The following is an 11,881-nucleotide window of genomic DNA, read 5'->3' as shown; positions in this document are numbered from 1 at the left end:
ATTTATATTTATATATATATATATTCCACTATTTCAAACTACACTCACATATATATATATATATATATATAAATATATATATATATATATATATATATATATATATATATATATATATATATATATATAAGTGTAGTTTTAGATTGTAGTTCAAGCAAAGTATAAGGGAGTTGTACTCCATTCTAGAAGGTGGCGGTAATTCAACATTTATTGGATGCCAACCGCCGTTAAATCTCATCGAAGAAGAAAAACGACCAAAGAATTTAGTCTGCAGGAAAACTACACGAAGAAGAAAAACTATGCCTTAAACTGGATTTTCCAAAACTGAAAGGAGAGTCCCGTCTTTGCAGCTCTGTAAAAAGTGAGAGTTGCGGGGGATTTGACACTATGGGAAAACTGGACGAGTTACTTTTAAGGTGAGTTGCAAGCTCAAACTTTATTAGCCAATCTGATTTGAAATGAATAAATGACTTTTGTACATTTTTTTTGCTTGATAAACATTTGGGTCAAGCTAGCTACTGTAATGTGTTATGTAATTTAGGCTTACTATAATGTCACGTCCACAGTCCGTGAGTGAAGCAAGTAACGTTAAGTGTGCAAGGTCATAATATATTCTGCCTGTTAGCTAATTTAAACAGCTAGCTGTTACTAGCTACGTACCAGTCGCCACGTAACTTGCTGGTTATTTTGTTAATCTGTTTTCGTTTTGATAGTATGTATAGTAGCTTGCAAGCGATTGTCATAGTTTTTATGAAACTTCATGTCTGACCTGTTGCTAACGTTAGCTAGTCACATGTATAACTAGTAGGTACAGAAGCTAGCTGACACATCTCAACTCCAGGTAGTTCTGTATCTACCTGGAGTTGAGATTTCTCAACTAATTCATAACACATCTAGGCTAGTTTCAGGACTGTCTGTTGCCTGTATGCAACTTCGCATGGTCTGACTAGGTACGTTGAATGTGATAACTAGCCAGCTCTCGAAAACCCTTAACTTTACAGAGTATAGTTTTTAGCGGTTAAATTCGCCCACGGTTGGCTCGATGTGAACTACAATGTGTTGTGTTTTTAAAGGTTTAGAAACGTCTAATTATTGTTTTCGAAACATATGCTGATGTGCCGCTTATCTGTCATGTCAGCAAAAATGTTTTTCAAATAAAGATACTTACTGTAGTAGTTTTACACAAATCCACAAGCTGTGTGTGCATCCAGTTGACGAACTACACTTCCTCTCCAGTTATTAGTGATGGGTCGTTCGCGAACGAGTCGGCTCTTGTAGGTGAAATTTGGAAGCAGGCTCGCATATCAGAAGAGCCGAATCTATTTATAAACAAAACTATTTATGTGAATATAATTAACTAATTCAAATAACAAAATAATAATAAAATTGCCCAATGCTCAAGCGCACACACATTCGTTCTGGCTGTCTTCTCATACTTCTCACCTGGTTTTCCTGACAATCAGACACACAGTGTCAACCAAAGATGCGTGAGGTAGGGCCGAGCCAACTCACTCAGTCACACACTTAGCAGCCGAGTAGAGAGCGGGAGGACAGCTGTGAAAACAGCTGGAAAATTAGTCTGAAGCATAGTAGCATTTTGATAATGTAGACAATGTTAGTGTAGAATTTGCCAAAACAAAATCTCATATAAAGCCGGTTCTATGCACAACCTACACCGGCATATGCGTACTGTGCACCCAACTGTGAAGCTAGCTGTAGCGGAGCTTTGAGAAACTAGCGTGCCTGCTAGTGATAGTGGTGGAGGTGTATCCACTCAGTCAAGTAGGCCTACTCCGCGACCCACAGCAATGCAGTCTTCTATGGACCACTTTATGCCAAAGTCTATGTCTGTAGCAAAACAAGACCAAATTGATATTGCATTGGCTAAAATGATTGCCACCGATTTCCAGCCATTTTCATTTGTGGAGGATAGAGGTTTTAGAAATTGTAGCAGTACTCTAAATCCAATGTATGCCATTACCAGCTGGAAAACCCTTTCAAAGTCACTTATTCCACGACTGTACAAGAGCACACAGGATTCAGTGCGGGAAAGAGTCCAAAAAGCTACTGCAGTTAGCCTTACCACTGACTGCTGGACATCAAGGGTAACCACCACCATGTCACTTCATTGAAGATTTTTCAATGTCTGTCTTCTGGACTGCTTTGAGTTCAGCGACAGACACCTCAGATAACTTGGCAGAGGAACTGTTGAGTGGCCAGAGAATGACAAGTAGATGGAAAAGTAGTCTGTGTTAACGACAATGCAGCTAACATAACCAAAGCCGTTAAAATGGACCCATCATCCATGTCTTGCCCACACAATCAACCTGATTGTAAGAGATGCTCTAAAGTTAATGAAGCCCACTGTGGACAAAGTGAAAGCAGCTGTGGAATGCTTCCACAGGAGCACAGTAGGTGCTGAAAAACTAAAGTCTACACAACGCCAGATGAGGATGCCTGAGCTGAGGCCTAAACAAGACTGCACTACAAGGTGGAATTCAACAGAAGATATGTCATCAAAGGACACTAAAGCAGTTAGCGTCTATGAATGGATTATGCGATAACTAGCTAGCAATGTTTCCACACTTAACTTTACAGGGTAGCTTATACAAAACACCACCATATATTTTTAAACTAACCTGCTCTTGGAGATACTTTCTTTGTTCTTGATTTGGGGAAAAAGTGTTATCTAATATGTTGGTGTCCAGTTGCAGGTGGTTCTACAAAAACCAGAGAACACATGGATTTAATATCTATGAGTTGAGTGGGTAACATGGGCGCGGCCTCATTTTAATAGCTGGGTGCTCTGCCATATGACATTAACTTCAAATTAAATCCCAAGTTCAAGAAACATTGGGAAATGGCAGCACTCCAAAAAAGTTTTTTAAAGGTAACCTAATGTCATGTCTTTATGTCCAACTTTTTGTACTAAATAAAAAATGAAAACAAGGTTTTTGGAGTGGTCGCAATGTGACGTGCTGTCATCTTCACGTTGCTGCGTCTCATGGAAACGACTAGTTCCTGAAAAGATGTTGGGAAATGCTAGATGTGCGGCAGCTAAGATGGCGAGGAACCTCCTCACGTGGTACAAAACATGGATTTAATCTTTCAGAGTTTTCTGTTTTTTGTAGAACCACATGCAACTGGACACTGACATTTTAAAGGATAACCTTTTTCCTGAATCAAGAACGAAAAAGGTATCGCCAAGAGCAGGTTAGTTGGAGAATCTATAATCTGCCCTGCAACGTCAAGTATGGAAATATTGTTATCACATATCTTGCGTAACACAGTGTCAAAGAGTATACTAGCTATAGCTGAGTAAAGGCATAGGTAGCTTTCAATTTAGAGAGGTTATAAGTGGCTTTGGTAAAGGTAAACTCATACCTGTAACGTTGATGTCAGTTGCGCTAATGAAGAATATAAAAAATAAGGGAATTAAAGTTTGGCAACTTACTGTTCAAACAATGTACTTGTGATTGTCTGTGCACTAGCTATAGAAACAGTCTGAGGTATTTTTGTATTCAGTTTACATAGCAAGCTACTTATTATAAAACCCTTATCACACTTGATAATTTTGTGTCTTCTTTCCACCTAAAGTAGCTAATTGTGATGCGGAGAGGAGACCTTGTTCCCCGGGCCTTCCAGGCCCCAGTGGATGTCCATGCTAGTGTAGATGGCCAGGTGTACATGTTCAGGAACGGCCAGCCAAATGACTCTGCAGGCTCTTCAGAGGAAGAAGAGTTCAATGTGATGGCGCTTAGGCCCCGGGGGCGGCAGGAGCCGGACCAGGACAGACTGGGCAGCCTCATGCTGCTAGAGAGGGATGTATTGGTTGGGGACAACCTCAACAAACTTGCTCTGCAATATGGCTGCAAGGTAAGTCCTTGAGCCCATTTATTTGCTGTCAGCAAACTGTACATAGTGTACTGTACAGTACACTTAACGTCAGACACTGTACATATAGGTAACTGCCAAAATAGAGGAAACACCAGCATAAAGTGTCTTAATAGGGAATTGGGCCACCACGAGTTCCCAGAACAGCTTCAATGTGCCTTGGAAAAGATTCTACAAGTGTCTAGAACTCTATTGGAGGGATGCAACACCATTCTTCCACAGAAAATTCTAAAATCTGGTGTTTTGTTGATGGTGGTGGAAAATGCGGTGTCAGGTGCTGCTCCTGAATCTCCCATAAGTTTTCAGTTGGGTTGAGATTTTATGACTGAGACACACACAATAGTGATGTGCATCTTTCCCTTTCATGACAATTCAATATGTATCTATGTAGATGCATTGGCTACAATAAAGGAATGAAACGTTTTAGCTTGAAACAATTCGATGCAATTTGGTTAGATTAGAGAACGAATCGATTCGATGCATTAACGTTTGCATATCTACATATTTTCCATTGTAAATTCAAATCTTCTGCTGATGGAGTTCATGAGCTAGGCCTCTGAGCTGGATCAATGTGTGTGAATGTAAATTATGTACAGTATATCACAAAAGTGAGTACACCCCTCACATTTTTGTCACATGAAAAGATATACTCAAATATTTGCAACACTGAAGAAATGACACCTTGCTACAATGTAAAGTAGTGTGTGTACAGCTTGTACAACAGTGTAAAGTTGCTGTCCCCTCAAAATAACTCAACACGCAGCCATTAATGTCTAAACCGCTGGCAACAATTAGCCATTTTCCCTCCCGGTGTCATGTGACTCGTTAGTGTTACAAGGTCTCGGATATGAATGGGGAGCAGGTGTGTTAAATTTGGTGTCATCGCTCTCATACTGACTGGTCACTGGAAGTTCAACATGGCACCTCATGGCAAAGAACTCTGAGGATCTTAAAAAAATAATTGTTGCTCTACATAAAGATGGCCTGGGCTATAAGAAGATTGCCAAGGCCCTGAAACTGAGCTGCAGCACGGTGGCCAAGACCATACAGCGGTTTAACTGGACAGGTTCCGCTCGGAACAGGCTTCGCCATGGTCGACCAAAGAAGTTGAGTGCACGTGCTCAGCGTCATATCCTGAGGTTGTCTTTGGGAAATAGACGTATGAGTGCTGCCAGCATTGCTGCAGAGGTTGAAGGGGTGGGGGGGGGGGTAAGCCTGTCAGTGCTCAGACCATACGCCATACACTGCATCAAATTGGTCTGCATGGCTGTCGTCCCAGAAAGGAAGCCTCTTCTAAAGATTATGCATAAGAAAGCCCACAAACAGTTTGCTGAAGACAAGCAGACTAAGGACATGGTTCCAGTAATCCATGTCCTGTAGTCTGATGAGACCAAGAAACTTATTTGGTTCAGATGGTGTGAAGCGTGTGTGGTGGCAACCAGGTGAGGAGTACAAAGACAAGTGTGTCTTCTACAGTCAAGCATGGTGGTGGGAGTGTCATGGTCTGGGGCTGCATGAGTGCTGCCGGCACTGGGGAGCTACAGTTCATTCAAGGAACCATGAATGCCAACATGTACTGTGACATACTGAAGCAGAGCATGATCCCCTCCCTTTGGAGACTGGGCCGCATGGCAGTATTCCAACATGATAACAACCCCAAACACACCTCCAAGACGACCACTACCTTGCTAAAGAAGCTGAGGGTAAAGGTGATGGACTGGCCAAGCATGTCTCCAGACCTAAACCCTATTGAGCATCTGCGGGGCATCCTCAAACGGAAGGTGGAGGAGTGCAAGGTCTCTAACATCCACCAGCTCTGTGATGTCGTCATGGAGGAGTGGAAGAGGACTCCAGTGGCAACCTGTGAAGCTCTGGTGAACTCCATGCCCAAGAGGTTTAAGGCTGTGCTGGAAAATGATGGTGGCCACACAAAATATTGACACTTTGGGCCCAATTTGGACATTTTCACTTAGGGGTGTACTCACTTTTGTTGCCAGCGATTTAGACATTAATGGCTGTGTTGAGTTATTTTGAGGGGACAGCAAATTTACACTGTTATACAAGCTGCACACTCACTACTTTACATTGTAGCAAAGTGTCATTTCTTCAGTGTTGTCACCTGAAAAGATATACTCAAATATTTACATAATGTGAGGGGTGCACTCACTTTTGTGATATACTGTATGTGTATGTACTATGTAGGCAGATTATGTGTTAGCGCTAGTAATGTATCAATTTTTTACAAATGAGTTATGACATAGCCAATGAATAGCCTATAGTGCTATATCAAATGTTATTTGTCACATACACATGGTTAGCAGATGTTAATGCGAATGTAGCGCAATGCTTATGCTAATGACCATCCAGTAATATCTAACAAGTAATCTAATCTAACAATTTCACAACAACTACCTTATACACACACAAGTGTAAAGGAATGAATAAGAATATGTACATAAAAATATATGAATGAGCGATGGCCGAACGGCATAGGCAAGATGCAGTAGATGGTATAGAGTACTGTGTGTGTGTGTGTGTATATATATATATATATATAGTGGGGAGAACAAGTATTTGATACACTGCCGATTTTGCAGGTTTTTCTACTTACAAAGCATGTAGAGGTCTGTAATTTATCATAGGTACACTTCAACTGTGAAAGACGGAATTGAAAACAAAAATCCTGAAAATCATGTATGATTTTTAATTACTTAAATCATACTCATATACCTTTAGACTATTGGATGTTCTTATAGACACTTTAGTATTGCCAGTGTAACAGTATAGCTTCTGTACCTCTCCTTGCTCCTGCCTGGGCTCGAACCAGGAACACAACGACAACAGCCACCCTCGAAGCAGCGTTACCCATGCAGAGCAAGGGGAATAAGAATTTGTTCTTAACCGACTTACCTAGTTAAATAAATGTGTAAAAAAAAATCGTCAATCGGCGTCCAAAATTACCGATTTCCTTTTGTTATGAAAACTTGTAATCGCACATTCCGATTAAACCGGTCGACCTCTACTCACTACTCTCTGGAGAGCCTTACGGTTGTGGGCGGAGCAGTTGCCGTACCAGGCGGTGATACAGCCCGACAAGATTCTTTCGATTGTGCATCTCTAAAAGTTTGAGTGTTTTTGGTTGACAAGCCGAATTTCTTCAGCCTCCTGAGGTTAAAGAGGCGCTGTCTGTGGGGGTGGACCATTTCAGTTTGTCTGTGATGTGTACGCCGAGGAACTTAACTTTCCACCTTCTCCACTACTGTCCCGTCGATGTGGCTAGGGGGGTGCTCCCTCTGCTGTTTCCAGAAGTCCACGATCATCTCCTTTGTTTTATTGACATTGAGGTTATTTTCCTGACACCACACTCCGAGGGCCCTCACCTCCCTGTAGGCCGTCTCGTCGTTGTTGGTAATCAAGCCTACCACTGTAATGTCGTCTGCAAACTTGATGATTTGAGTTGGAGGCGTGCAAGGCCACGCAGTCATGGGAGTACAGGAGGGCCGCCCCCTCACCACCTGGAGGTGGCCCGTCAGGCAGTCCAGGACCCAGTATCACAGGGTGGGGTCGAGACCCAGGGCCTTAATGACGAGTTTGGAGGGTAATATGGTGTTAAATGCTGAGCTGTAGTCGATGAACAGCATATTATAGCACAACTTTAGATTTCAAACCATCTCAGAATGTTTTTTACGGTTCTGAAGTTTTTAGTGATTTCCTCTCATTTCGGCCATGCACTGCACCTCACAAAAGGGATTGCTGTACTTGTTATACAGGGTAGTGCTGATAATTTCATATCTAAAAATAGGTATATACACTGATTGTTTAAAGCAGAACTATTTCTGATGGTGAACTGGAACAATCAAAATAAATCTATTGTAAGTCCTGTTCAGCAGGTGTCGCCAGAAGAGTTGTCTCCAGTAGCTTACTTTTATTTCAGTAAAACACCATTTTAAACAGCATATAGTTAACAATAAATTACATAGGTTGTCACTAGGGATGCAAATGTCTATCAATTGCAGACTAACCAACCCCCGTTAACTAATATTTACGTTCGACCAAGACACTGTTCCTGTTTCATGACTGAGATTTGTTAAATTCTTAAACCAATTTTAATTCCACGAAATTATGCAAATTAACCTATAGACTGATAAGCATGACCGGCTAACCGTTAATATCCTTAGTTAGCACTCGCCTAATAATGCTTAACATCACGCAAGCCTACATTGCGTTGGTAAGCGCTCGAAGCTGGGCACAGTGCTCAGTTTGAGTAGGCTACTGATGTTGCCTGGGGTTGTTCGGCATGCAAAATGACTTGTAGCTCAATGTTAACACCATTATATGCAGTTTGACACTGAAGGAGAGGATGCATCAGTTGACAACAGATGAAGTAGGCCTGTTTTTGGAAAGTAAAAATAATATAATATGAGGCCCCCCAAAAAATGTGAACCGGTGATTCAATGCATGCTACGTTTGGTTCGGGGTCCGTGGACTGATTCCGTGGACTGATGCACTTCTATCTTTAACATTTGAATCGGGGACCACACACACACACACACACACACACCCTTTAAGCCCCCTATGCTCCGACTTTCAAAGTCATTGAAATCTCTTCTAGCCCTGGAAGCCAAAATAATGGGCAACTGGGCATTTTATACATGACCCTAAGCATGATGGAATGTTAATTGCTTAATTCATGAACCACATCTGTAGAAGCAACTTCTTTCAAAATGTTTCCCCTCATGTACTCGTGTTTTCTTTATTTTGAGTCACCTGTATGTGTCTGCATAGGCTACTGATAATGTGTGCTCACATTATGCCAATATTGACTCTCTTCTTCCTCTCAACAGGTGGCCGACATAAAGAGGGTGAACAACCTGATTCAGGAACAGGATATGTTTGCATTGAAATTAATCAAAATCCCTGTGAAGAAACACAGCTTATTGACTAACACAGAACACAGAACCTCAAATTCATCCACACCACAGGACAGACCTACAGCCAGCTCATCTGGTAGGCCACATTTACAGGAATACACTGACTTCCTCAAGGAAGTGGATCATGACATCGAGAGACTGATTCAAACCACAGATGCACAGAATGAGGTCTTTTTAGAGGCCGCAGGGCGGCCACAAAATTTGGGCTACAGAGGCCAGCGCTTGACCAGCTATGGAGCAGACTGGGGCATCCAGTGGTGGAACGCTGTGGTGGCCATGCTCCTGATAGGCATTATCCTGCCTGTCTTTTATGTTGTTTATATCAAAACACAAGACACTGGAGTGCCTGCTGCTGTAGCGACCTCAAACAGCTCAGGGACAGGCTTCAGCACAGAAAGCCCTAGGAACACTTTTAGCAGCCAGGAAAATGTCCCTCAGTCTGAACGAACCAAACACATAGTTCAGGGAAAGAATGTCTATGGACTTCATGCTTAACGTCACTAAGAACCAAACCAGTGTTCTGCTTAAAGGTCATCAAAGAAGTGTTGTTGTGTAACATTTCTTTCAAAAAAAGATTGAAGCTGTAGTATGGATTTCTGTAAGTGTTTTACCACAGACATTGGACTTCATGGTTTCAGATGTCTGACTTATCCAGTCAATGGTTATTTCTTTGTGCTAATTATTTTTGAAAACATTTTAACACGTTTGCTGTGTGACAACCTTACAACTGCAATTGAATATGGATATTCAGTTTCGGACTTGCTTAAACATTCTGAACTGATTGTAAAATATCTGTGTGTTTGTTAGTCTTCATATCCAAATGTAGTGCCATTTTATAGAGATGTTTGTTTTCTTTGCGAGGCATTGGAAAACCTCCCGTGTGTGACAGAATCTGTCTGAAATTCAATGCTCGACTGAGGGACCATACAGACACTTGTATGTGTGGGGTACAGCGATGAGGTAGTCATTTAAAAAAAAGTGTTAAACACTATTGCACACCGAGTTTATGCAACTTATTGTGACTTGTTAAGCAAATTTCTACTCCTGAACATACACTGAACAAAAATAAACGCAACATGTTTCATGAGCTGAGATAAAAGATCCCAGAAATAGCTTTTCTCTGAAAGTTTCTACACAAATTTGTTTACATCTGTTAGTGAGCATTTCACCTATGCCAAGATAATCCATCCACGTGACAGGTGTGGCAACTCAAGAAGCTGATTAAACAGCATGATCATTACGCAAGTGCACCTTGTGCTGGGGACAAAAGGCCACTAAAATGTGCAGTTTTGTCACACAACACAATGCCACAGAAGTTTTAAGGGAATGTCAATTGGTATGCTGACTGCAGGAATGTCCACCATTATTTAATGTTAATTTCTCTACCAAAGCCACCTCCAACATTGTTTTAGAGAATTTGCCAGTACGTCCAACCGGCTTCTCATCCGCAGACCAAATGTATGGTGTCATGTGGGCGAGCGGTTTGCTGAAGTCAATGTAATAAGGAGAGTGCACCATGGTGGGGTTATGGTATGGGCAGGCATAAGCTACGGACAACAAACACAATTGCATTTTTTGATGGCAATTTGAATGCAGCGATACCGTGACGAGATCCTGTGGCCCATTGTCGTGCCATTCATTAGCCGTCATCACCTCATCTTTCAGCACAATGCACGGCCCCATGCCGCAAGGATCTGTACACAATTCCTGGAAGTTGAAAGGCCAGTTCTTCCATGGCCTGCATACTCACCCATCGAGCATGTTTAGGATACTCTGGATCTAATATCCAGCAACTTCCCACAGCCATTGAAGAGGAGTGGGATAATATTCCACAGGCCACAATCAACAGCCTGATCAAATCTATGCGAAGGAGATGTTGTGCTGCATAAGGCAAATGGTGGTCACATCAGATTTATGTTCCACGCCCCTACCTTATTTTAAGGAATCTGTAACTTATATGAACTGTAACTAATATCTTTGAAATTGTTGCATGTTACGTTCATATTTTTCTGTATATTTAGGCTTGCCATAAAGTGGTTGAATACTTATTGACTTGACATTTCAGCTTTTCACTTTTTATTAATTCATATACATTTTGAAAAACATTTTCCACTTTACATTATGGGTTATTGTGTATGCCAGTAAAAAAATCTCAATTTAATCAATTTTAAATTTAAGCTGTAACACAAAATGTGGAAAAAGTTGAGGGGTGCGAATGCTTTCTAAAGGCACTGTATAAGCACCCACGAGAAAGCGAAGCTGCCATTTATATTTAGTAGTCACAATCCATTTCAATCAGGTGCTTTCACTCTTTGTGCCAATCAGTTAATGTTACTCCTGGAAAAATGTAGCCTGATATTGCTATTGTCTGTTCCATTTAAATCCAAAACAGTGTGAATATGTGAATGCATTAATTACACAAGTTAACTTTTGAGTTAATATTAAACCGTTTTTATAATCCACCAGTTTAATACATTTTAAATGGGGGGAAAAAACTTAATTTGGTGTGATTTACTGAAGCATTTATTTGTGGATTTAAAAATAGTACATACCTTCAATAGTTTTCCTGGATGAAAAATGCATTTACTTTATGCCCTATACTGTTTTAGATTAAGACAAAAGCACAGTAGGACTTCGGAGTATTGTATTTGATTCAAGTTGGGCCTTCTTCAAACCCTTTAAAAAAACTGAAATCAAAAAATGTTTGTAAGCCTACAAAATAAAGAAATGTCCAGTGATACATACTGTATAGGTTGATATTTGTACATGTATAGTCATTTTAATTCCACTCTGCTTTAGTGAACTCTCCAACCTGTAGATCAGTGTTTCCAACTACAGTCCGAGTACCCCCAACAGCACACATTTTTGTTGTAGGCCCAGACAAACTTGCGTTGAATCAGGTGTGCTTGTCTGGGGCTACAACAAAGATTGAGCTACAGCCTTGTTCTAAAATTGATTTAATGTATTGTTACCCTCTTCAATATACACAATACCCCATAATGACAAAGCGAAAAGTGTTTTTACATTTTTGCAAATGTATTACGTTTTTACATATT

The 11,881-nt window shown here is 40.9% G+C and overlaps 1 protein-coding gene across 3 annotated transcripts; it reads left to right on the top strand.

The window, feature by feature from the left end:
• The first annotated feature begins 279 nt into the window (after positions 1-279).
• On the top strand, positions 280-10,882 carry LOC135524396 (lysM and putative peptidoglycan-binding domain-containing protein 4-like). 3 transcript variants are annotated; one of them, XM_064951893.1, is made up of 4 exons: positions 280-416; positions 3,132-3,213; positions 3,598-3,876; positions 8,739-10,882. In XM_064951893.1, exons 3-4 carry the CDS (start codon positions 3,610-3,612, stop codon positions 9,318-9,320), a joined length of 849 nt encoding a protein of 282 aa, XP_064807965.1. In that variant the 5' UTR covers positions 280-416; positions 3,132-3,213; positions 3,598-3,609; the 3' UTR covers positions 9,321-10,882. The 3 variants fall into 3 exon arrangements, with proteins under 3 accessions (XP_064807965.1, XP_064807967.1, XP_064807966.1); XM_064951895.1 differs by lacking the exon at positions 3,132-3,213 and having other exon boundaries at positions 3,601-3,876; XM_064951894.1 differs by lacking the exon at positions 3,132-3,213.
• The last annotated feature ends 999 nt before the right edge of the window (positions 10,883-11,881 follow it).

Source organism: Oncorhynchus masou, chromosome 31, assembly GCF_036934945.1.
Source record: "Oncorhynchus masou masou isolate Uvic2021 chromosome 31, UVic_Omas_1.1, whole genome shotgun sequence".
In the NCBI taxonomy this organism is placed as follows: domain Eukaryota; kingdom Metazoa; phylum Chordata; class Actinopteri; order Salmoniformes; family Salmonidae; genus Oncorhynchus; species Oncorhynchus masou.
Note: the sequence above shows the minus strand (reverse complement) of the source record. Positions and strands in the feature narration are given on the sequence as shown.

Excerpts from the sequence above, each read along its gene's own strand:
- LOC135524396 (XM_064951895.1), top strand. The coding sequence starts at position 3,610 with ATGCGGAGAGGAGACCTTGTTCCCCGGGCCTTCCAGGCCCCAGTGGAT. Across the intron at positions 3,877-8,738 it reads CTCTGCAATATGGCTGCAAG|GTGGCCGACATAAAGAGGGT; the intron begins GTAAGTCCTTGA and ends TCCTCTCAACAG.